This window comes from Peromyscus californicus, unplaced genomic scaffold (assembly GCF_007827085.1).
Source record: "Peromyscus californicus insignis strain IS unplaced genomic scaffold, ASM782708v3 Scaffold_3__1_contigs__length_106647218, whole genome shotgun sequence".
Lineage (NCBI taxonomy): Eukaryota > Metazoa > Chordata > Mammalia > Rodentia > Cricetidae > Peromyscus > Peromyscus californicus.
Window position 1 is genome coordinate 63,492,659 of NW_026294551.1, and position 26,940 is coordinate 63,519,598.

General features: G+C 46.8%; 1 protein-coding gene and 1 long non-coding RNA gene across 2 annotated transcripts in view; one reads left to right on the forward strand and one right to left on the reverse strand.

Moving 5' to 3' along the window:
- Window positions 1-15,013, forward strand: part of LOC128122946 (uncharacterized) — a 35,085-nt gene extending 20,072 nt beyond the window's left edge. Inside the window, exons 2-3 of the long non-coding RNA XR_008222535.1 lie at window positions 3,669-3,892; window positions 10,718-15,013. This is a non-coding gene — a long non-coding RNA (uncharacterized LOC128122946). The remainder of the gene's footprint in view (window positions 1-3,668; window positions 3,893-10,717) is intronic.
- An 8,935-nt stretch (window positions 15,014-23,948) lies between these two features.
- On the reverse strand, window positions 23,949-25,008 carry LOC128122584 (putative olfactory receptor 2W6). The gene is given in 2 exon segments (XM_052758223.1): window positions 23,949-24,071; window positions 24,073-25,008. Coding segments are annotated over 2 exon segments (1,059 nt in total).
- Window positions 25,009-26,940: the final 1,932 nt, after the last annotated feature.

Below are 26,940 nucleotides of genomic sequence, written 5' to 3' on the forward strand. Positions count from 1 at the left end.
CTCTGAGTATTCTTCATAGTTCCCCAGATACATGAGAGGTATACAAAGTTCCCTAGATCGTGAAAAGTGTGCACAGTTCCCTAGGTGCATGAGAGGTGTGCACAGTTCCCCAGATGCATGAGAGGTGTACACAGTTCCCCAAATGCATGAGCAGTGTGCACAGTTCCCCAGATGAATGAGAGGTGTGCACAGTTCCCCAGATGCATGAGGGGTGTGCACAGGTCCCCAGGTGCATGAGAGGTGTGCACAGTTCCCCGGATACATGAGAGGTGTGCACAGTTCCCTGGATACATGAGAGGTGTACACAGTTCCCTGGATACATGAGAGGTGTGCACAGTTACCCAGATGCATGAGAGGTGTGCACAATTTCCAAGAGGTGTGCCCAATCCCCAGATGCATGAGGTGTACACAGCTCCCCAGTTTCATGAGAGGTGTGCACAGTTCCCTGAACTACCTGAGCACCCTCTATCATTTTCCAAAAATGTCTTAGAACTCCACATAGTTTCTCAAATACCTGATTGCTGTACACAGTTCTCTCGAATGCTTGAGCACTCTTTATAGTTCTCAAAATACCCAAATGCTTTGCAAAGTTTCCCAAAATTCTTAAGTACCCTGAAAAGTTCCCCAAATACCTGAGAGCTATGTGTAGTTGCTCAAAATACCTGAGTGTTCTTAACAGTTCCCCAAGTGCCTGAGCACTCTGCACTGCTCCCAAAGTATCTGAATGCTCCTTATCATTCTCCAAACACCCGAGTGCTCTGCACCATTTCTAAAATATGAGAGTTTGCAGTTCTCACAAAAGTCCATGGACTCTACACAGTCCCCCCACACAACACAGAGCATGCTCGTTGCAGACTGTCCTGCTATAGGAAGCTGGTGTGCAGTGTTGAGGGCTGGTCTGATGGCTGAAGATGATAGCATCTGAGCAGCCCTGCTGAGTGACACCAGCACAGTGTGCCAGCAGAGTCAGAGCACAAGCAAAGGGTGTGAGGTAGAGATGAGCAAGTGAGCTCAAGGACAGAGGGTCGCTCAGGGGAGGAGGCCTTTAGGCCTTAATAGAAGGCTCTGCTTTATTTTTAAGAGCATCTGGAATCCATGTGGGGGGCTGTTACACACAGGTGTGGCTTTTAGCATCTGTGTAGGAGACAGACGTTGTGGGGCAGGAATGAAAGGAAGGAGAGACCTGTAATGATGAGGTTGGACTACAGAAAGGAACGTGGCTGAGATTTGGGGTTTACAGTAAGAGAGACACCAGTCATGCATACCCAAACCTCAGGATCATGAATCAGGCTGTGCGTGAGGCTCACTCGTCTGACCCCGACACTCCGTCCCTTCTTCTCTTGGTGACTAGGCACTAATCTGAGCACCTCTTCCTTAGTACACCAACCTGTCCCTGCCAGTGCCTGCCAGATCACAGAGAGTGGTTGCCAGGCGTCATGCGCTGCTCTGGGTCTGGTGTCTTTCCCAGGGCCTGGCCCTCACGCTCTCTGGGGCCTAAGACAGTCCTGACTAGTTGCTTTTGGCTAGCGGGAAGATATCATAGGCCATTTGGTGTTTTGTTAGCTTTGCCCACCAGGATGCTTTTCTGGGAGCTTGTGGGAAGGAGGGAGAGGAACACGACTAGGTTGCTCTGGCATTGGGGAACACTAAAAGAGATGAATTACTTCAGCTGCACCAAGAGGCTCTTGGTTTACGCTAAGGATGGTCATTTCTTTAAAAACAAACAAACAAACAAACAAACAAACAAACAAATAAAGCAGGTTGGTGGAGCCCAGTGGTAGAGCACTTGCTTAGCATATACTTGGTCCAATCCCCAGCACTGAAACCAAAACCAAAAAGCTGACACCCCAGCAATGAGGGGGTCCTCTAAAGCCCCCAAGAATGTGATGACCCACTCCTTGAGAGGCACAGCTGAAGCCTGCTGCCCCAAACCTAGAGGATTCTTTTCCTGGCACCCCAAGGGGAGACCTTTCTCCTCACCCAAGCCCCCTCCTCAGAGATGGCAGAGGTGGCCTATGCATTACATCTCACTCTAAAATCACCTTGTTTGCCCCCTGAATGCCAGTTCTACAAGGACAGGATGGTTATTCCGTCCCCCGGCGTCTGGCTGGAACCTGGTATATGCTAGAGGCTCCATAAGGCTTCGGTAGAGTAGGTGGGCATCTGCCCTCACACAGCAGCAAGGACACACCAGCCTCGCCAATCTGACTGCATGGTACTCTCCAGCATCCCAGATGAAGAGGGCCTTGCATGGAGACCCACCCCAAGGCAGGTATGTAAGGACACTTACTCATGAGTGCCGGCTGCATATGGCAGACTCAGAAGGGACTCTAGAGGACCAGAGTTTCCATATAGTCTGTAGGCACACCGCATTTCTACACACCAGCTCTCCAGTCCATGCACAGGTTTTGGTGTCCTCTGCCAGCCCCACCTTCATATCTGCACCTGCTCAGGCACAGTCTGCTAAAGAACATTTACCTGTTTGGAACAGGAACAGGCCCTGCTGCCCAGAGCCACAGAGGGAGTGAAGGAACCAAAGACAGCTGGAAATCATATTGGTGGTGGCCTCAGCTGGGCCCAGCCCTGGGCACACATGTGGCTCCACCCAGGTGGGGCCTTCGGACCTGCCCTTCTAGGTGATTTTTGTCATGCCTGGGCTAACATCAGCTGGGTGTACTTGGGCAGCCTGGAGAGAAAAGCCTTGCTGCCTGGCTGGTGAGGACTTCTTCCTGACTGGCCCCACCCAGAGGTGAGTCAGCCCAGGTTGAGCAATGCTGAGTGGGAGTCAATCCAGCTGCCCCTCATAGCTGCTGGTAGAGTGAGGGGCTCCAGGAATAACCACCAGAGTACAAGTCTCCACAGAACCTCACTGCCACGAGTGCATGGGCATGACTTTCACCACTACATACGACAAAGACAACCTCTGTCCTGTGTGTCCATTTCAGGCCTGAGCTAAGCACCAAGCCCTTTTGTCCTCACGGTGACTTTCTGGCTAGGAAGCAGTGGCACTACCTTCAGTATGCAGAAAAGAAGCCGAAGCTAGAGGAACGTGTCCCCGTACACAGAGTCAGCTGTCAGGAGCTGGGAGCCACAGTTAGCTTGGTCGCACGACATCCTAGTTCTTAAGCACACCCAGCAGCTCACAGAGTCGGAGATGGATAGTGAGCAGAAGGATAGAGGCATCTGGGTCCTGCTCCAGCTGGGTCTGACTCTTGCAGTGACCTTGGCTGAGTCACCGGGTCTCACTGGGCTTCATTTTCATCTCTGTAAAAGGGGGGATGGTGGCACATATCCATCCCAGCCCCACAGGCTACACTGGGACAGGAGTAAAGCCAAGTCCTGGCTGAAAGTGTCAGGCCCTGCACCTTTGGTGTGTCTGCCCTACACGTCTATTCTGCGTGGTATACGCTCATCTCTTCCCCTCCGTTAGAAGCTCCTGTCTTGTAAGAGACCATGACAGAAATGATCTGCTCCTTCGTCGTCCTCATAGTTCCAACTCTTTTCTCAAAAGAGTCTTTATCAAGCCAGTCATGGTGTCATATGCCTTAGGCCCAGCACTCAGAAGGCAGAGGCAGGTGGATCTCTGTGAGTTCGAGGCTAGCTAGAGCTACATAGTCTGTAAATTTGAGGCCGGTCCTGATCTCAAAAGAATTTTTTTTTCCTCCTAGGGTGTGGCTCTGTGGTAGAAACCAGCCTGTGAGAGGCCCTGCAGAGGAAGAAAAGCAAGAAAAGTCAGTACAACCACAGAGAGGAAGCTCAGGCCAGACACCAAAGGGCACCATTAATACATGGACGAGAGCTTCAAGGGAGAGGAATGTCTGGGACTCCATGCCAGCCACCATGGCCACTTTGGGGATTTGGGATGATGGGTGTGTTCTATCTCCATCGCATGGTCAGTGTCTTCGTGAGCACTACACTTCAAGTGTAGGCTTGTGTGAGACCAAACACCATTTTTAAATGAGGATGTCTAGAAAAAACACACGCATGAGTGGGAAAGGCAGGCGTGAATGGGTATGGTGGGTGAGTGGGAAAGGCGGGTGTGAGTGGGTATGGCAGGTGTGAGTAGGAAAGGCAAGTGTGAGTGGGAAAGGCAGGTGTGAGTGGGTATGGCAGGTGTGAGTGGATATGGCAGATGTGAGTGGAAAAGGCAGGTGTGAGTGGGTATGGCAGGTGTGAGTGGGAAAGGCAGGTGTGAGTGGGTATGGCAGGTGTGAGTGGGAAAGGCAGGTGTGAGTGGGAAAGGCAGGTGTGAGTGGGAAAGGCAGGTGTGAGTGGGTATGGCGGGTGTGAGTGGGAAAGGCGGGTGTGAGTGGGAATGGCGGGTGTGAGTGGGAATGGTAGTACCATAAGAACAGCAAGAGGACTGTGGAGAGGAAGGGCAGGACATCTAGCACTTAGCACCAAGTCCAGAGCACGGGATTCTTCAATAATTGACAGCTGCTGTCACTAATGAGTGACGCTGGGAACCACAAATATTTGCTAAGCACTCTGTGTGCCAGATACCCTGCTGGGCTCTAGAGAGAAAACAGCCCTGGATCCTTTGCCTGCAGGGTTGACCTTCTAGCTCCTCCTCTCCACCATCAAATGTTCACCAGGACAAACCCAAAGCTGCACATCTGGTAGACACCTTGGCTGGGGCCCGGGCTGCTTCTCCTCAGGCTGTCTGTCCTCTCGTGATGATTCAGAGGTCCTGGCCACACCCAGACCCCCTCCCCAATGCCCAGAAAGTTAAGCTTTCCTTCTGCCATTCTCTCATTGGACTTCCTAGGATTGTCCCACTCCGACAACGTGCTCAACACCAGCATCTTTGTCTCAACATTTGATTCAAGGAGCCCTCACCTGAGACAGTTGGCACTGGGCAAGCACGGTCTAGGGGCAGTGGGGAGGGCAATGAGGGCACAGGCCCATGTAGGGTGGGAAGCCTGTTATGCTCAGGAGGTGCAGGAGCAGCAAAGGGTGCCTTGGACTTCACTGTACCCTGGATCTCCAAGACGCTCCTGGCTGCCCTCCTCAGTCCTGAGTGGACAGTCACCTTGGAGAGAGGAGACCCACTCACGACGACTCCTTGGCAGACCTGTGCATCTGATGTTGCTACTCCTGCCTGCCATGAGTACCCGTTTCACCTCTAGCCTTGCAGAGGCTAACTGCCTCTAGGCAGCGAACTGAAGCTCTGAGCTGAGTGTTCCTTCCAGGAGCTATTGTAGGTGGTTACTGACACCCCCAGGCCTGTCCTTACGGCCTCCAGGGCCATATAGGCTTTTATGAAATGTGGCCCTGGGAACCATAAGACACAGAGCTGGGCCGGGTGGCGGTGGCTCATGCTTTTAATCCCAGCACGTGGAAGGCAGGCAGAGGCAGGCAGATCTCTGTGAGTTCAAGGCCAGCCTTGTCTACAGAGTGAGTTCCAGGACAGGCTCCAAAGCTACACAGAGAAACCCTGTCTCTAAACACACACACACACACACACACACACACACAAAGATACAGAGCTGGGTCAAATCAGGATCTGGGGAGCAGGTGACAGAGGTCCATCAGAGGGGTTTAACAGCCAAGAATGCTCGCAAGACCCTGCTTCTGCCTATGAATGTAACATATTTTACTTATTCATTACTTGCTGTGTACACACACACATATACATATGTACACATATATATGCACACATATATGTACACACACATATATACATATGTACACATATATACACACATATATGTACACACATATATACATATGTACACATATATATGCACACATATATGTACACACACATATATATACTTATGTACACATATATACACACACACATATGTACACACATACATACATATGTACACATATATATGCACACATATATGTACACACACACACATATATATATATATACTTATGTACACATATATACACACATAAATATGTTGAGATAGGGTCTCACTATGTAGCTCTGGCTAATATGGAGCTCACTATGTAGACTAGACCAGGCTAGCCTCCAACTCAGAGGTCCACCTGCCTCTGCCTCCTCCTGAGTGTTAGGGTTAAAGCTGTGTGTCATCACACCTGGCAGATTTCATATTTTAATGTTAGCAAATATATTTGCAAATGTATGTTGAAGGACTCCAGGCACGGTGGCATCCACCTGTAATACCAGCACTCAGAATGCTGAGGTTGGAGAGATGCACTGAGTAAGTTTCAGATCAGCCTGGGCAAGAAAATAAGACCCCGCCTGAAAAAAAAATTTCAAAATTAAAAAAAAATGATACTAGACATCAGAGCAGACAGAATGCATATCGAGACATTGAAGGGAGATAATGAGTTGTTGACGTGCAAAAGGAAGAGATGGGCCTAGTCCTAAAGAGAGGGGGAAAAACGATTCCAGAGTCTTTCCCCCGACTTCCTGTTCTCCTGAGAGAGCCATATAAGCAGGGACATTGCCCAAGCTTTGATCTATGAGGCTGCATTCTGTCTGATGCCTTCTTGTCTATATTCCCAGTAGGCCAATGCTTAGCTAAGGTATGGGATGTTTCCTGAGAGCAGAAGGGTCTGCACCCTTCCCCCCCTTAGCCTAACCACTTTCCCCAGCCACTGCAGCCAACCACAGGATCCTCTTCGACTGACTTTGGTGACCTGCCACATACACTGAAGAGGAACTCCCTCCCTCCCATGCTAACCGCTGGGATGGGTGTTTGAGTCACCTCTCGCTTGAGAGATAGATAGCTTGGTGCCTACCCAAAAGCTCAGAGGTTAAACATGTTTGGGGGCCATGGTGTGGGCTACGCTGTCACCTCCATTTATCCACTGTGGACCTGTGCTTTATATTCAGAATTGTGTTCAGTCCTCCGGACAGCTACAGAAAGGGGACTGTGAGTCATACCTACCAACGGGTGGAGAGGTGAAACACGGGCCAAAGGTCCCAAGACCTGAACTTGGACATGTTCTGCAACTGCTGCTGACACCCTCCTGGTAAACTTGACAGAATATTCTTGGACTGTGGGGCTTGCTGTGACCCAGAGCCATCACGTTTCTCTTATCTGTGAGGCTGTGTGGAAGGCACCTTCTGACTGACTAGTTCACGGGCCCCTGTATATATGTTTGCTTGGCATGTCAGTAGGCCATCAGCATAGAGGCAGATATCTGTTTTCTGTAGGCCATCAGCACAGAGGCAGATATCTGTTTTCTGTAGGCCATCAGCATAGAGGCAGAGATCTGTTTTCTGTAGGTCATCAGCATAGAGGCAGATATCTGTTTTCTGTAGGCCATCAGCATAGAGGCAGAGATCTGTTTTCTGTAGGCCATCAGCATAGAGGCAGATATCTGTTTTCTGTAGGCCATCAGCATAGAGGCAGAGATCTGTTTTCTGTAGGCCATCAGCATAGAGGCAGATATCTGTTTTCTGTAGGCCATCAGCACAGAGGCAGATACCTGTTTTCTCCCAGCCCCTCTGGACTTCCCCCTGCTGTCATCTACGACAATGACTTAGCTGTCAAGGACTGTGCCCTGCTGATGCCATTTGGAGCACTGTAGCCACAACGCAACATTAGTCTAGAGAAGAAGCCGTTTCAGACTTCTCTATGGGCTGGAAATGTGGAGATCAGGCTTTCTCACACCATTTACTGCCTGGGCTATGCCAGCCTTGGACCATCTTCCCCAAGGCCCTGCCTGGCACTGCACCAGCCAGTCCTGTCTGTGCCTTGGGTGTATATGGAGGTATGCCCTTCTCTGTAACAATGTTCAGAAGCAGCCAAGATTGGGGTGTGTGGCAGACCCAGACTCCCTGCCTACAAGACTGGTATTTTTTCCTACAGTCTTTGCAGAATGAGACTATGTAGCTCCCCTGCTACAGCTTGGGTGCTTGTGGCATTGTTGAAATGCCAGGAAGGGCTGGCACCCCTGCTGCTAGTGGCCTAACAGCCACTGCCCGCCTCCTGGCAGCCCTGAGCTATGTGCTGAGCAGGTGGCCCTTCCCACTTAATCTGAGTCCCAAGAATGTTGTCATCTGTTCGCCCAGGGCCTTATCAGTGTGGCCTTTCTTACGGTGGCTGGGACAAAGGGTGTGGGCGTCCTCAAGACTCTGGGGGATTCTGGGAATGCATCTTTGCCGCCCCAAATTCCAGCTGTCCCAGCTGTATGGAATTCTCATTCATCTCCCTGCTGAAGTGATTTGAGACCTATAGTGGGGCTGGGACACAGCTCAGTTCCTAACTTCTGTTAGTGTGCATGGAGAGTCATTTAGGGTCTTCTTACCATTTCTGCTTCCCGGATTCCCTTACCAATGAGAAGGAAGTTCTAGCTCTGAATCACTCAGACACCTAAGAACTGAGCATATAGCATCAAGAGATGGAGTGACCTAGTAAGCAGGACTATGTTCTTCATGTCTCAGCCCTTCCTAACAGAGGTGCCCTGTGGGACACCAGACCCATTTTTCCAAAGATGCAAAAATAAATTTAAAATTTTTTTTTTTAAATCTGTATTTCTATGGGAAAACTACTGGTTTTCAAATGTTGGCAATGAATTCAAATTTTAAAAACTCAAATTTTCAGCCAGATGAAGCACATCTGTGGGCCAGATGCAGGCTGGGAATTGCCAGGTTATGACACTGACTCTCAGCCTGTCTCGACAAAAGGGTACAGCCCACCCTTAAATCTAGGACGCCGCAGCCTCTCCCCTTGTGGCGCTGCAGCCACAGGCTGGAGGTGACAGAACACTGGCTAAGGAGCTGCAGGTCAGGCTCTGACCTCTGCTTGCTGGGGCTTGTTAGGAAGAACTCCGAGGACTGTTTAGTTTCAGTGTAGGAGCACCCACAGGTTAAACAAGCCAGCTGGGTGGCTGCTGGGGAGCAGGAGGAAGGAGCTGAGATCAGAGGGAGGCGTCAGCCCCAAGGTCATACCACACAGCCTGCGAGACAGGGTCACAGTGGCCACAGAAGAGACTCAGCTCACTTGTTTGTTCTGCCCCTCACTCTTCAGTTCTACAGCGTCCTGCCATTGGCTGATGTCTAGAGTTGGAGAGACCTGGAGGTAGGTGATGACTGAACACTGCAGTCCTTTAGTGCTTGTGGGACTGGCTGTAGCGCCCCATGCAGACATTCAAACTCACAGATGCTCAAAGACCCCATGCACCTGCTCTCGTGGACTTGAAAGTTCCCCTCGGCTGTGCATGACACCCAGTATAATGTAAATCGCTGTATCATTTAGGAAGTAATGGCATAAAAAGTCTCTTGTATTTAACACAGACATCGTTTTTGGGAAATTTTTCTCTTTTTCTCATTTTCCTACTCCATTTCCTTCCTTCTTACGGATACAATGTATCATGTGTCCCAAGCTAGCCTGGAACTCAATATGTGGCAGAGTGAATGAATGGCCCTTGAGGTCCTCATCTTGTGTCCACCTCTTGGATGCTGGGTTAGAGGTATGCATCATTTTATGCAGTACTAGTGATGAAACCCAGGACTTCATTCATGCTGGGGCAAGTGCTCTACCAGCTAAGCTACATCCTCAGCCCTGTCTAACCCTGTAGCCCAAGGTAGCCTTGAATTCAATCTGCCGTCCGGACAGGCTTTGAATTCATGGCGATCCTTTGGCTGTTCCTCAGTGCTGCCTCCCCTGACCATTTGCCCCTCTGTTCTTGGCCCAGTTGCTGCATTCCGCATCACTTCTTCACGTTCTAGCCCCTTGTGGCCCCATATCCCTCACAATTCACTTGCTTCTAATTGGCCTTCCTCTGGAAAGCCAGAGCTTGACTATGGACAGTAGATCCCTCTGTGTCCCGTGTTCTCAGCCCCAGCCCGATATGCTACATACCAGCCTGTTCCAGATTTACGAATGAATTCTGGAATCCAGCTTGGCGTCTTACAAAGGCCAAGCAAGGATTTCCTCCCTCCCGGGGTGTGGCCTCGGACAGACCGGGAAGGAACTCTGTATATTGAGGCATCTGGATTGGGAAAGTCACTGTGGCCCTTGCCTGATACTACCTGCCTCTGAGTGAGGATTGTGGTCCCTCAGGCTCTGCACTGGCTGGACAGGTTTCCCAGCTGGCTCGGCAGGATTGCTGGGACAGGACTCCGCCTCTGTGGCAGAGAAGTCTGTCAGGTCACTTGTGGGCTACCTACCATGTAAAGCCTAGTGGATCCAAATAAGGGCCCCTTGGCTGTCTCTATGAGGACTATAGCCCAGTTCCTCTGGTCATTTATGCAACCATTCCTGCCACATCTGTGCACAGAGTGCCTGTTTGGGGTCCCAACCTTCTGCAAGCTGCTGTTGGACTGTCTGGTAGTCAGGAAGGGGCTGAAGAGTCGGGTGGGGTGCACCTGGTAGAACTTGTCCAGACAGCAGTTTTCCCAGCCCAAGCCTAGGTGGGTTGGGAAAGTCTAGGGTCCAGAGACTGACAGGGGTGACCAGGAAGGTGACAGGAAGACAAGGAGACAACAGTGCAGGAGCGAGCTAGTGAACACAGGGCCTTCTGGGGACCTTCCTTCTCATTTTTCCTGGTAGCATTCTCCACCCTGAGCCCCTCCTGTACAGTTGTGTGTGTGTGTGTGTGTGTGTGTGTGTGTGTGTGTGTGTGTGTGTGTGTGTATGTGTGTGTGCGCGTGTGCGCGCGCGCGCGCGGTTTCCCACCATGAGGAAATCTTGCTGAAAGAATGTGTGGGCACTTGCCAGTTCTCAGCCCGTTTGTATCGTTAACATGGTGTAGTAGTTACTTTTCCATTTCTTTGATAACACAGCCTGACCAAAAGCAACTTCCTAGAAGGAAGAGTTCATCGGTGCTTACGGTTCCAGAAAGACAAGGTCTATCGTGGCGGAAACACGGCAGCAAGTGACAGGCACAGTGGCGGGAGCGAGAAGCTAAGAGCTCACCTCTCCACCACGAGTATAAAGCAGAGAATGTGAACTGGAAATTGCTCAAGGCTTTTCATCTCAAAGCCCACCTCCAGCGACACACTTCCTCCAGCAAGGCTGCACCACAGAAGCCTTCCCAGACAGCGCCACCTACTGGAGACAAAAAATTAATACACATGCCTTTTGATCGGGAAAAAAGCATTTATCCCACAAGGACACTTTGCATATTGCCTGTGACAAGCTAGTATATGGATATTTATTACAGAATGATTTTCTTGTAGTAGCGAGAAAATTGGTGGAAACAAACCCCCACCAATAGAGGTGGGTAATATTCACGGTAATGTATCCAGTAATGAACGCTGCATAAAAGCCAAATAGAAAGAGGAAGGTTTATAATCTGGGGCCTGAAATAGCCTAGATGTACTATTAAGTGGAAAGGACAGAAGACTAACTACATGTGCTCGTTGCTTAAAGCCTCAGTGTCTTGTCTTTTTGTTGGGACTATTCCCATCTGTCTTGTGGCTACTGTCCTTGCTGGGTACATTCTGAGTCCTTATGCCACTCCCTGTGTGCTTCTGGCCTAAATATGCGCTTGCTTCCACCGTGCACACCAGTGACTCTCTCCAGGATGGTCACTGTCCTCCCAGGCTCCCTTGATTCTACTACCTGCAGGGCTGGGCAGGGCCACCATCCCCAGACAGACCCTTGCTTGATGACAGGCCAGGAGAAGAGGATGGAAACCCAGTAGCTCAGGCTGGGGTGTCGCCGTGGGACTTGCCCTCTAGGGCCACCCCAGGGAGCAATGGAGCCCTGTTCTGCAGGACTGTGTCTTGTGTGGCCCCTCTCCCACTGGATCTCCATTCTCTTGCCTGTTTCCTTGGGCACATATCCTAAAGGAGTTGCTGCCTCACAAATTCTGTTATAATTTCAAGAGAGATCCAGTGTCTGCTTTCCGCAGCATAGAGTCCAACAAACTCTTGGCCCAATTAGTTCCATGGAAGAAAGCAAGAGCCCCTCTCTAAATACAAATTCAGAGAAGAGGAGGAAAGAAAATCAGCTATGTCCTCTCCCATCCCCATTGCTCCAACCTGCAAGCAGGTTCTGAGTGCAGGCGTAAGGCAGGGCAGGGCGTAGTCAGTCTTACCAATTGGGTGAGGGAACAGAGGCTCAGTGAGGATCAGTTAGAAGTGGTGGATGATGAGGGCTGGAGAGATGGCTCAGTAGTTAAGAGCACTGGCTGCTCTTCCAGAAAACCAGGGTTCAATTCCCAGCACCCACATGGCAGCTCATAACTGCTTGTAACCAGTTTCAGGGGATCTGACACCTCCACACAGACATACATGCAGGCAAAATGCAAATGCACATGAAAAAAATAAGTGGTGGATGATTCCATTACCAGAGAGACCAGCTCCGTGTCAAACTCATACTCACGCTCCAAGAACGAGGAACAAGGGAATCTTCAGAGCAGGCTAAGGAAGGGAAGATCGTTGACTTTTCTAAAAGATTCTCCTTTGCAACCATCTCTTCACAAGCACACATCCCACTTTTGGATGACTCCTGGGACCAGAAGTGGGCTCAGAGGAAAGCTGAGCCTCGGGAGCAGCAGCGCCCTGGGGGAATGGGAAGGGACCTGCTTCTGGCTTTGCTTCTATGCTGCTTTGGGAACGCCCACTTGGCTCAGCCTCCTCAGCTGCTGGGTTCTTCATCGGGGTTAGAACTGTGGATGGCTGGGGGGCACAGGTACGGATCATAGGAAAGACAGACTGCCTTTCAATCCTGTTCTCTTCCACTTGCTGTATGACCCCCCCCTCCCCATTCCTAGCCCAGCATTTGTGTCCTGGTGTCCAGCTGATGAAAGAAAAGAAGAAAGAGTCTGTGAAGCCAGTCCCAGCTGAGGTCACTACCTGGAAACAACCCATCTGTGAAAGGAAGAGCCTGAAGACCGAGGAAGTGTGGCCTTCCCAGCCTACCACACACCAGCTCTGGTACACCTCCACAAAGCCTGGAACCTCCTACAACAGGGAAACCTTCTGTATTCTTGTCTGTGGAAACTAGTTTTCAACACTCTAGGATGTAATGCTTTCCCCCAGACCCAGGGCCATCCACAGGGCCACCAAGAGGATCCCTGCCTCTCTCCACAGGGCAGGTCACTTGGGCAGCCATAGAGCCCCTGAATTCCTGAACATACCACAGAAATCGGAAACAAAGTGGCTTACGTTCCTCATAGAAGTTTTAGAAACACAGAAAAATACACAGGGAGATAGCCCGTCACTTAGAAATACTCACCTTCTCCCCAACATTTTAGAACAAATTTCAAATATAGAGAACAGTTGAAGGAATTGTACCAAGAATTCCCATTACATCATCTAGATCCCGGAAGACTCTCGTTCTCCCTCTGTGGCCCCCAGCTTTGTCCATCTCCGCAGGACTCTGCTCACCGTTGACTTGTTTTTCTCCTGTGCCCATGGCTTGATGCACATGAAGCACAGTGACGAAAGAGTGCTTGGTACTCTGTCTCCTTACACACACGTCGGTTCCCTGTGTTGGGAGCCTGTGAACTCTCCAATTAAAAAAAAAAGGTTTATTTATTTCTTACCTATTTTATGTGTATGTGCTGTACAATATTATTTTAAGGTGTGTTACTCTTGTTTATGTTGCATTTGTTTAACTCTGTGAAGCTGTGTTACTCTGCCTGTCTAAAACATCTGATGGTCTAATAAAAAACTGAACAACCAATGGCAAGGCAGGAGAAAGGATAGGCGGGGCTGGCAGGCAGAGAGAATATACAGGAGAAATCTTGGAGGAAAAGAAGAAGTAGCCAGAGAAGGAGGAGGACCCAGGGGCCAGCCAGCCAGCTACACAGCAAGCCATGGAGTAAGAGTAAGATTTACAGAAGTAAGAAAATGTGAAAAGCCCAGAGGTAAACGATAGATGGGGCTAATTTAAAGTTAAGGAAAGCTGGCAAGAAACAAGCTGAGCTAAGGCCAGGCATTTATAAATAAGAATAAGCCTCCATGTGTGATTTATTTGGGAGCTGGGTGATGGGCCCCCCAAAAGAGCAAAAACAAACAACAACATGTATGTACCTGAGTATATATACATGCAGAAGCCTGTGGAAGCCATTGACTCTCTTGAAGTTACAGGTAGTTTAGCTATGAACTGTCCCATGTGGTGCTGGAAACTGAACCCAAGTCCTCTGCAAGAGCAAATGCTCTTAACCACTGAGCCACCTCTCCAGCCCCATTCTCTTCTCTTTTTTGAAATACGTGATAAATCGTGAATAGTTTCCTGGTTAAGGGTGGGACTTTGGGGCCACCTTCCCTTCTCAGTGCTGGGATTTTGAGTGGTTTGAACTTGGGTAGGATTTGTGCATGCTGTCACAGTGTCTGGGAGTTAATGTGTGTCAGTCCTGTTGTGTCTGGATGATGTTTCCTCGGAGTCCTCATCATCTCTGTCTCTTACAATCTTTCTGTCGCCTCTTCCTCATAGACCTGTAAGCCTTGAATGGAGGGGTTTGGAGGGAAAATCGGTTTCCTTTAATGCAGTATCACTAGGTATATGGACCACACTCCAGGGCAGGCCCCATGCCCAGAAGGCTTTGCTAACACAAAGCTGACTATGTTTTTGTATTGTGTGCTTTTTGTTTTGTTTTGTACTTTTTTTGGTTGTTGTTTGTTTTGTTTTGACCTTTGGGAAGGTGTTTTTGTTTTTATTTTGAGAGAGAAAAAGAACATGAAGTTGGGAGGGTAGGGAGCTGGGAAGGATCTGACAGGAGTTGAGGGGAGGGGAATAATGTGATGAAAATACATTGTATGTAACTTTTTAAATAAGAAAAGAAAAAAGCATAATAAATGGTGAACTGCAATCACCTTTCTATGCTGCAGAGTACTGGATCTTACCCCTCCTGAGCAACTGTGCCTTGGCCTCTTTCTCTCTCTACCTGAGCAACTGGTACCCAGCCCCTTCCCTCTCTACCCTCCATTGTATCATTTCCACAAATTTCAGAATAGATTAAGACCATCAACGTGTATTTCTCCAAGTACTTCAACATGAATTTTTACTAATTAGAGGGAAACAATATCTTTAAAATCTTTTATGATGTAGAAGTTCAGATGCACAAATTGAAGAGACTGAGACAATAATGAACACCTTGGTTTAGGGTTAGGGTTAGATGAACCCGTCATCTGGTGTCAGAATGGCCACAGTTTTTCAGTCTTGCTTCCTATACCTTGTCACTTTTCTTTTTCCTGGTGAAAATAAAAATCACATCATCCTAAAAGAAAGTTTTTTTTTTTTTTTTTTTGGTTTTTCGAGACAGGGTTTCTCTGTGTAGCTTTGCGCCTTTCCTGGAACTCGCTTTGGAGACCAGGCTGCCCTCGAACTCACAGAGATCCGCCTGGCTCTGCCTCCCGAGTTGTGGGATTAAAGGCGTGCGCCACCACCGCCCGGCATAAAAGAAAGTTTTAATCCAAACCTTAAAAGTTGCATGCTCGGGTGGCGGTGGCGCACACCTTTAATCCCAGCACTCAGGAGGCAGAGCCAGGCGGATCTCTGTGAGTTTGAGGCCAGTCTGGTCTACAGAGCAAGATCCAGGACAGGCACCAAAACTACACAGAGAAACCCTGTCTCAAAAAACAAAAAACAAACAAACAAACAAAAAATTGCATGTTGTTGCAACCATAGGGTTGGTAGAGTGTGGCACTATGCTGGTGCTGAACTGCCTGGACACTGAAAAACTATTTCAGAGGTAGCACGATCAAAACTAGTATATGTGAGACCAATTATTTACAAGCAAACCCGAATGCACTGGGTGAGAATAGCCGTATACACATGTACTGTTACAGACACAGACGTAAATGTAATATTAAAGCAGGACCCACAGATGTATGACATCTGTACTCATGAAAACACTACACAAAAGACACAAGGTTGTACCACCACACCACTGTGCATGGATGTACTAGCAGAGCAGATCATGCCCTCATTGTATGAAAACACTACACAGTTGCGTGTTTGCAAAAACCGATGTCCTACAGCAGCAGCCTAAACAGATGCACAGTTACAACAAAGCAGATGAAGATACGTATATTGCTCTGTACACAACAGAACTGGAACAGCAGAGCCTACGTCTTTAGAAGTACAGCAGTACACTGAGATGGACATGTATATAGGAAAAACAAGGGATGCTCCAGCAGAAAGCATGGGTGTTCTAGTCATATACCACACGCAGATGTACAGTAACAGAAGCAATAAAAGATTTACTAGAAAGCAGCACACACATCACACACACATGTAATGATAAAAAAGGCCTCGTGGAGGTAGGACATCTGCATTCCTATCGTACTATTGTACAGGAGACAGAAGGCTGCACCACCACATCATTGGACATAAATATACTAGCGGAACAGCTTACACCCTCTTAGTACAAAACAAACAAAAACCCTACACATTTGAGTCTTTGCAAAACCCGATGTTCCACTGCTGCAGCATAAACAGATGTGCACTCACAGCAGAGCAGATGGAGTACTTGTACTGCGCTGAATGTCCTGGACTAACACAGCAGCACATATGGTTTTAGGAGTACAGCAGTGCACTGAGATAGACAGATACACAGGAAAAGTCAGTATCGCTCCAGCAGCAAGTGTGGTTGTCCTAGCCATGCACCGCACCCAGACGTACTCTAAGAGAAGTGATCACAGACTTACCAAAAAGAGTCACACATGATCATCTTAGTACAGCAGTGTACCTTGGTGTTAAAAAGAAAAACTGGTTCACAGGTTGAGCAATTCAAACTAATGCCCTCATATCTGTGAGATGTCCTCATGTCTGTGAGACCAAGTATTTAGAAGCACATCCCAATGCTTTGTATGAGGACAGCCATCCACACATGTATTGTTACAGAAATACACAGAAACGTAATCCTAAAGCAGGTCTCATGGATGTAAGACATCTGCAGGCTTGCAGCTACTGTATAGCACATATAAGGATGTTCTACCACATCAATGGACATGAATGTCCTAGCAGCCCATATCCTCTTCTCATGGAAAGATTACACAGTCGAATGTTTGCAAAAACTGAAGTCCTCCTACTAGAGAGTAAACAGAGGTGCGTTGATAGGAAAGCTCTAAGCTCTAAGCTCTAAGCTCTAAGCACGCCCGAACTAGAGCCACAGCACATGCGTTTTGATGAGTACAGCAGCACACCAAGACAGACACATACATAGGAAAAATAAACCTAGAGCATCAAGAACAGTTATAGTATTCACAAAGCAAACACAGATGTCCTACAACAAAAGAGATAAGACATTTACTAAAAAGCAGCATTCTTGTGAATTTTATTACATCAGTGCACTGGACATTTAAGAATAGTTCAGAGGTCAAGTATTTCAAACTGATGTCCTGGCACCTGTGAGACCAAGTGTTTTCAAGTGCATCTGAATGTGTCATATGAGAACAGCATAGACGCCTGTTACAGAAACGCACACAAATGTAAAAGTAAAGCTGAGCTCAGGGATGCTGGATGTCTGCAATCATGGACCTACTGCACAGGAGACACAAGGCTGTGCTGCCACACCAGTGCATATCAATGTGCTAACAGAACAGCTTGTACCCCTTTTTGTAGAAAAAAAATTACACATTTACAAGTTTTCAAAACCTGTTGCTGCAGCATAAACAGATGTGCATTTGCAACAAAGCAGACGGAGGTACTTGTACTGCTCTGATCATGCTGAACTAGAATAGCAGGCCATATGTTATTAGGACTACAGCAGAGCATCGAGATGGACCTGTACACGGGGGGAGGTGGGGGGAGTCAAGCTACAGCAGCAAGAACGGTTGTACTAGTTATACACCACACACATACACTGGAACCGAACTGATAAGCGATTTATTAGCAAGCAGCACACATGAGAATATTATTATAGCAGCACACCTGGATGTTGAAGAACCAGTTCAGAGGTAGAACAATTCAAACTGTTATCCTGTGATCTGTGAGACCAAGCATCTACAAGCACATCTGAACACACTGGAGGAGAACAGCTATACACTGATACACTGTTACCATGAAATCATCCAGGTGAGATAATTATTCACAATCATGATGATTAAGTTAATTAAAAGTTTGGAGTCCTTTTTTATTAATGGCCAGACCAAGAGCAGCCTGTGCCACTGCAAAGTCTCTTGGTGCCCAAGGTCAGTTGTACAGCATTTTAAAAGACAAAGCCACAATTACATGAGTGCTTGATGTGGGGGTTACATTAGTGAAGGCTTTGGAGTGGCCTAGAAACATCTCCTTTCTTTACAACGCTCAGTAGTATATTCCAGACACTACATAATATGTTTGGACCATGGTCAAGTTCATGGACTGTCTCCAAAAGCATTGCCAAGGTCGTTGGGGGATGGAAGGCTGAGAAGCGTCTAGGCAGACACAAAATAAAGTTGGCACAGGCATGAGATGGCATTTTCTTAGTCATTTCATCCCTCTCCACCCCATATTTTGTTACTTTCAAATCTTCCAATCTTGGCTAAGGGGTGAATATTGGGTCCTGAGGATCATTAGCTTAACTGAGGCAATTCTTTGATGAACTTTAAAAGGCAATTTACTATCCAAGCCCTATAAAAAGGAGGAGTAAGGGCCATTCAGGCCTGTGAGGAGGGTTGTAAACCATGGGTTTGAATCAAACATTTTATGGTACCAGGAATTATTGTTGTCTCTTATCTAAATTATCTTTAATCTTTTGTAAAGTTTCTTTTTAATGTTTTTATAATCCTGTGAGTTTTTAGAAAGCATTCTCCCCAAGCCTGTCAGAAGGTAACTTTATCCTTGATTGTGAGAAGGTTTAAGAGTTTTATGCTGGGCGGTGGTGGTACACACCTTGCGTGCCTTTAATCCCAGCACTCGTGAGGCAGAGGCCCTGGTTCTCTGAGTTTGAGGCCAGTCTGGTCTACAGAGTGAGTTCCAGGACAGCCAGAGATACAGAGAAACCCTCACTCAAAAAAAACAAAAAAACAAAACAAAGAAACAGAAGAAAGTTTTATGAGATCAATTTTAAACATAGGCTCATTTTAAATACAGTCTATAGTTTGTTTTTTTTTTTGTTTTTTTTTTTTTTTTTTTTTGGTTTTTCGAGACAGGGTTTCTCTGTGTAGCTTTGCGCCTTTCCTGGAACTCACTTGGTAGCCCAGGCTGGCCTCGAACTCACAGAGATCCGCCTGGCTCTGCCTCCCGAGTGCTGGGATTAAAGGCGTGCGCCACCACCGCCCGGCTAGATACAGTCTATATTTTAAGTGTAAATGTAAATGTCAGGATTTTCACAGTGTGGAAGGCAGTTAGAGTAAAGGAATAAGTAAATGGTCTAGCCTTCCTGAGAGGGAATATATAACCAAACAAGAGTCCTGTTTGCAAGACAGTCTTAGCTTGAGAGGACTTGGTCCAGGTGAGCTGGTTTCCATTTCTGGTCTGCAACTGACTTGTCATGGGAGTGATGAATCCACGCAGGGATCCTGTCAACCTGGACTGCAGTCAGTCAGCGTTGTCGTCAGGATGATAGTGTGAGGTCCAGGAAGGTGTCAGTTCTTTCTTCTGAAACTTTTTGATGTATGCTTGGCCCCCAGGTCAGAATGAATGACAAGGCACCGAGGAAGGAACCGGAATGGTGTCCCGAACCCTACAATGAACTACAGTCTGGACCTATTGAAGAGGCTAGTGATACTTCAGAAAAACTAGTTAGTAATGTTGCCAATGATGGTCTCTTAAACAGGGTGAGGGATGAGGGGAGGGCTCTTAAACATAATCTCATAGGGAGGAATCCTCCCTTCCAAGGGGTTATAGCTTGCCCTAAGAAGGGTCAGGGGTAAAAGGTTGGGCCAATTTCCACCAGTATTTAAAATTAATTTAGAGGGGGTGGGCTTAATAGTCAAGTTCACACATTTGGCTTGTTCAGAGCTCTGAGGTCTGTACATGCAGTGCGACTTTCAGGTTACATCTAAGACCTACTGACGCTTGGGGCTATAGATGAGGTAAAGGCAGGTCCATTATCTGACTCAGTTGACAGGACAGCCGGAACCTAGGAACAATCTGATGTAACAGAGTTCTGACCACTCTCAGAGCGGTCTCCCTCGGGGTACCAAAGGCTCTTCCCCACCCTGGCAAGGTGTCCACAAGCATAACAGATACTTAGACTTTTTCTCTGTGAAGTTGCCTTTCTATTTTTCACCAGAGGCTAGTTCTCTCAAATGGATTGAGAGGGAGCAGAGGAGGAAATGGAAGGAGAAGAGGAAGGGGGGAAATGATGTAATTATATTTTAATTAAAAATAAAGACTTTTTAAAAAAAGAATATTTACCCATAAAAATAATGATTTATATAGAGACAAAAATATATGGGGGGGGGGTGTCCCAAAATACCATAACACATTTTAAAAATATTGGAGATCATCTGAACAGCACTGTATCTATTAAACAAGTGGAGCGGAGTTAAAAAATTCAGACAAGTGTATAACTTTAAGAAAACAAACAGAAGCTGGGAGACGGCTCCACAGTCAAGAGCACTGGCTGCTCGTCCAGAGGACCCGGGTTCAGTTCCCAGCACCCACATGGTGGCTCAAAAGCATATGTAACTCCAGTTCCAGGGGACCAGTGACATCTCTGACCTCCACGGGCAACAGACACGCACTGATACACATGCAGATAAAACACTCACACACACAAAATATTTTTTTAAAGCAAAACAAAAAAAAGAGGATGATGAACTTACATGTAGTAAAATCAGTATACATCTTTCACTAAAATTCCATTTGGAACACATCCAGAAACTTCAATCATATTTAATAGTTAATCTTAATAAAATTATGAAGCATAAAGCCTTTATGGTGGAAAAGAGGGGAATTAACGGTTCCCTTTGTTCGGAAAGCAACGGGGTAGAGAGACTCTTGAAGCAGAGCCATTAAACCACTCACCTGTTCTTCTTTTCTGTGTTATTGTAACAGTTATATTTATTCACTGAAAAAAAGCACTTCTTTTTAAACCAATCAGTTTCATGTACATTTTCTAAAGCTAGGCTTTCTGGGTCAGCTACAGAAGCTACAGCTTCAGAAATTTTATTAGAAGATTTAAGTGTATGCATTGAAAGTTGTAAATTAAACTTTACACAGTGGAAACTGCTTGCAATTTTGTGACAGTCTTACCAATATTGTTATAATGAATACTCCAAGCGTATAGAAATTGGAAGAATTCCATGAAGAGTTAGAAAGTTGTCAATTGTATTTTCCCCCACTTTGGAAAAAAAAACTGTAAGACAAATATTCAAACGCTAAAGGATTTATTTCAACATAACGTGAAATGCACTGTAACGCAGCCAGTTGACCCAGTCCGCAGAGACAGGTAAGTGAAAAGCCGCTTAGAGAAGATGGTGGGCAGGTACCTGAACAGCTGCTCACGACGCCCAGTGGATACAGAACAAAGGCAGCAAAACCATAAATGGAAAGAAAAGCAAAAGGAACATAAAGAAAAAGGACCCTGCCAGTTTGCCTTTCTTTAGCAGTAGTTCTCAACCTGTGGGTCTCGACTCCTTTGGGGTCCAATGACTCTTTCACAGGGGTCGCCTAAGACCCCACTGAAAAACACAAATGTTTACACTATGATTCATAACAGTAGCAAAATTACAGTTATAAAGTAGCAGCGAAAATAATTTTATGGTTGGGGGAGTCACCACAACATGAGGAACTGTATTAAAGGGTCGCATCATTAGGAAGGTTGAGAACAATAAATAGCTCTAGGAGACCAGACAGCAAAGCAGTGTGTTGGTAACCTGACCCCTTTCCACTACACTACCCACAAATTTCAGCGTGTAACAGACTAGTGGCAAGATCTTAACTGGGCAAGCAGCAAAGGTCACACTGTTTGAAGAAAAAGCCATTTGAACACGAGGAAGAGATATGAACTGTATAACCTAAGGAGTTTAGGGGTTTTGAAAAAAAGCAAACAGTGGTGGAGCACAGCTTGTGGTACAGCTCTTAACTAGCATGCACAGGACTTGGGTCAGTTCCCCGGCACCGCAAACAAACACCTGCATAAATATTCAAACAGGTGAATCTCGACAACTTTTTGGAAATTGGTAAGGGAGATTAAAGACTACTAGTCAGAGGTATCCAAACAGAACCGAGACAAAGAGAGGAGACAGACAGGCCTTAAGAGCTGATTCAGTTCAAAATCCATGGGACAGGACAGAGACTAGAAATGAGGTAAGTCTGCATCTAAGTCCAAAAGAAGACTGCAGAATTTCCCTCTTCCTTCAGGGGGTTTCCTCTTTTGGAAGAGGCCCACACACTGTAAAAGCATAATTGGCTTTACCTAAAGGCTGATGAGTGAAATCCCAGTCTTAGCTGCAAGGCTGCCCTCACAGCAAAACGCAGCTGGATGTGTGATCAAACATCTATGCCATATGTCCTCACCAAATGGACATGCAAAATTAACCATCTCAGAGACAACGTCATTTCCAGAAACCATAAATACTTAAGTGTTCATTTATTTTACAATATAAGAGCATGAGGAGGAGGAGGGGAGTTTGGATTTGATCAGTACACACTGAATTCATGGACAGTGTGTGTAGATAGCACAGTAAACGCCACTGATGGGAACAACTTGTGTTCACGTAAAATGTTAAAAAGAAAAGAATAAAAGACAGTTTATTTGCACTCACAACAAAGTCAAAGATTCTCTTTCTGTTCTGCACTGTCAATTTTAAGGAGAAGTGTGAAGTAAACTGTGACTTGTTATTCGGTCTTCAGACAGCCCTACTTCATAATTGTCCAAAGGTGAGAGATGAGTTGAAAATAGTTTTTATTTCCCCCGTGATTAGCATCATCATCATCATCACTGCCATTGATACTTCCATCTTTGTTCATCCTAGCTGACTTTCCTGCATAAGCAGCTGTGACCTTGCTCCCGTACATTTTCTGCCCACATGCCCCCACGTCACTGCTGTCCTCAGAGTTCCGCCACCAGGTCTTTCCCTGATGCAGAAGCACCGGTTCTCAGCAGCGTGTTCCAATGGGAACTCTAGAACAGGGGCTTCAAGTTTTTGTATCCCCCATTAGAAATACGTTAGTGGCCGGGCAGTGGTGGCGCACGCCTGTAATCCCAGCACTCGGGAGGCAGAGGCAGGCGGATCTCTGTGAGTTCGAGGCCAGCCTGGACTACCAAGTGAGTTCCAGGAAAGGCGCAAAGCTACACAGAGAAACCCTGTCTCGAAAAAAACCAAAAAAAAAAAAAAATAATAAAGAAATACGTTAGTGAAGAGGGTAGAGTGCAGAGGTCAAGTACTTGTCTAGGGTGTGCAAGACCCTGGCTTCCATGCCAGCACCACAAAAGATAGAAAAGAAATAAGAGAAAAAGAAAAAAAAAACAAATAAACAGACAAACAAACCAAACCAAAACCCAAGACAAAGCAGCAAAGCTAAACACAGTAATCCAAATATTTGCAATCCCAACACTTGAGAGACTAAGGCAGGAGAGGCACTCACTACACAGGGAGACCCTGCCTCAAAAGCAACAAAAGAGAAAAAAAACCAAAAACACATCTGTCATGTCAAAATACCGTGCCGACTCACCCCAGCCCGAATCAGCCCGCTCTGTTTTGTGCGACTCGAGCACACTTTGAAACGCTTGCTGCGTTCATTAAACTCGTTCTGTGACCTATGCCTGGCCCGTGACCTCAAATCTAAAATAAGCAGTGCTTTTAGTCAAACGGTTAAGTTGTACGTGCCGCGCAGGGAGGAGGGTTGGCTGGTGACAGCCCGAGGGAGTGCTGAGTAGTTTCCACAGGGTGGAGCAATAGAGCTGGAAAAGTGAGAAGGAATGTCGTCTTATGGGGAAGAGCAGAGGTTCTGTCGTTCCCTCGCCAATACACAGCACCTCTGCACACACATTCTGCCACGCGGTGTCTCCTGCCCCTTGTATCTGACTGCTCTTAGCATCACAGCACCACGGGTTAGCTGCAAATCAGTCATTATCTCCGCTGTGTGCGGAGAGAAAGCCGGTGACTCTTTCTGTCAGTTTGTTGTCTTTTGACAAGAAGGCTCTATTCACTGAAGGCAGTGATATATATATATATCACTGATTTAGGACCACTGGGCTACAAGACCCCGCTTCCTCACCACCGTCAGCTTATTGCTGCTGTCACTCACTATGGTTCTGAAACAGATGAACAACTGAGGTGAGCTCCAGGCCCCATCAGTGCCCTCCAGCGTCCAGCAGGCTTCTATCTTTCCCAAGGACCTTCAACATGGCCGCCTTCATGTCTTTGTTTCTGAGCGAGTAGATGAAAGGGTTCAGTGTGGGCGTCACCAGGCAGTAGAACAGGGTGAGAAACTTGCCCTGGTCCTGACTTGCCACGTTCCCAGGCTGCATGTACATGTAGATAATGGTACTGTAGAAAAGAGACACCACCACCATGTGTGAAGAGCAGGTGTTGAAGGCCTTGCGCCGACCAGCTGCAGACTTGATTCGCAACACGGCAGCGGCAATGTAGCCGTAGGAGACCAGGATCATGGTGAGGGGCACGAGGACAATGGGGATGGCCAGGAAGAAAGCTAGGCCTTCTACCCGGCTTGTGTCCACACAAGAGATTCGGATGATGGCTGGCATCTCACACACAAAGTGGTTGATACGGCGATGCCCACATCGCCCCAGAGACATGGTCAATGGGGACATCAGTATGGAATTGGCAATACCACTGAGCCAGGCAAAGGCTGCCAGCTTCAGGCATAGCTGTGGGTGCATGATGGTCAGGTAGTGCAGAGGCTTGCAGACAGCTACGAAGCGGTCGTAGGCCATCACCGACAGGAGAATGCACTCAATGCCCCCCACAGACAGGAAAGCAAAGAGCTGAATGACACACCCTACGAAGCTGATGGTCTTCCGAGGGCCCCAGAGGTTAACCTGCAGCTGGGGAATGCTACTTGTTGTGTAGCAGAGGTCGAGAAGGGACAGGTTGCCGAGGAAGAAATACATGGGTGTGTGCAGCCGAAGGTCCACCAGGGAAAGGAAGATGATGGTTGAGTTGCCTGTGACGGCCAGAAAGTAAAAGACCATATTGACAACAAAGAGGACCATCTCCAGCCTGGGCCGGTCAGAGAAGCCCAGGAGGATAAAGTCCCCAGAGCTCTCATTGTTCTCCATCAGCCGTGACTTCACATACCTGTTTAGAAAGCATGACACACAAGTATTAGATAATAGCCAAGTTGATCTGGACACAAACGGTCCCCAGTAGGGACACTTTGCACCATACCATCCAGATGTTAACTATAGCGACTTGCTTAATGCTTGCCTGTGATGTGAAGTCCTGGGAGAAGATGTTTGTCTGTCATGGATGGAAGTTCAAACTCTCCCCTAAATAGTGCTCTAGTCCAGCCAATTAAGGTAACTAGATAATCATTCAAAAAAACCTTTATTTTGAAGAGAAGCTTTTATCGATATTTTCAGAAATAAAGTCACATTTTAAAAAGTCACTTTTGTCTGCCTTCTAACATTGCAGCGCTTTTCAAAAATTTGATACAATCACCTGAACTTTGTGAAAAAAAATTGTTTCAAATAATTTGCTTGGATCTTCCATTTCCTCATTTCATGTCCGTCTTTCAATTATCATAGATCAATGGCAAAACAAAACCCCAAAAACAAAAAACAAAACAAAAAACATTGTCTCTCGTTCTTACAATCTTGTGCTGTGAATTACAGATTAGACAGGAACGAGGCACAGCATAACATTACCAGTTACTCACAGTAACTATGCTTCCAGGAAATTAAGAGCCCATGGCCCTAAATGTTCTGGCCTCCATGAAGTTAATGATTTGGTCTCATCTCTTGACCTAGTAATTCAAGTGACATTGCCTAAGAGACCCAAAGCAGCTTTCATTATGTAGAGTTTTTATGAAATCATGGCACACAGGAAAAAAAGAGCAAAATATCTCATAAATATGAGACTAGTTGGATTTTCAAGCTTCCTGAAGCACTAGTGTTCTGCAAGCCCAGAATTCACCTGCCGGCAGTCTGCTTAGGAGTACCCCCTCCCTGCGGCAGCACCCTCTACTCATAACGACCAGCATCTGGAAGAGCTGTCAGAAGAAACTGAGTCTGGGATTGAGCTATTGCAACCAGATGGGGCCCTTCACAGTCATCTCTCTTGTTAAAGATGATGAAAGGTGAGCCAGGGCATTTTCCCAAGAGAAAAACAATTCCCAAAGGTTGAAATACTCCCAGAGATGGCTCTCAGTGCTTGACCTTTCACCCAAGAAGAGTTGCAGCCATGTCCTTGGGCTACAGAAGCCAGCACTTGTCTTCCCACACACCCCAGATGTTGCAAGCCAACAGTCTGTTACCTGTCTTGTGTTTACACTCTAACCGTGCCTTGGTTCCAGTTTTAGAGAAGGAAACCCAGTAATCTAATAAATAGAAAGTAGATGCAGTAGAAATTAAATATCACGTGTTCAAAGATGCAAAAAGAAAGCTCTTGACCACGTTCTTTAACTGAAAGTCAAAGGCTATTTTCTTGGCCAAAGAAATGCCTTGATCTATGGCTCACTGGTGAAAACCCGGCTTCAAAATCACTGGAGACAGGTTTTTATAACAATTTGTCAATTTTCCAAGGCACTCTCAGAATACTTGTGATATAAATAATTTAATAGGTTTAATTCACTACCAGTAGTAAAATCTTATATTCTGATAATGCTTTAGCAGTATGTAGCGTAAGCTGAGGGCTACACAGCCCTTAAGTGTTCAGGAAAAGGCAGGTACATATCTATAGTCCGTTCCATGCTGCTACAACTAAATACCTAAAAATGGGTGATCTGTAACAAACAGAAATGTATTTGGTTTACAGTTCTTTCCAGTTTTGGAGGCTTGGGATCCTAAGGACATACTTGGTGAGTACCTTTTTGCTTTGCCATCCCATAGTAGAAGGACAACAGAGAGAAAGAGCGGTCAGTCATTATTTTATTCAGAACTCACCTATATGATAGCTTACCCACCCCCATGATAATAGCGGTGCTAACCCAGTGCCTCAGGAGAGCCTTTGTGACCTACTCACCTTTCAACAGTACCTACTCTCAACACCTC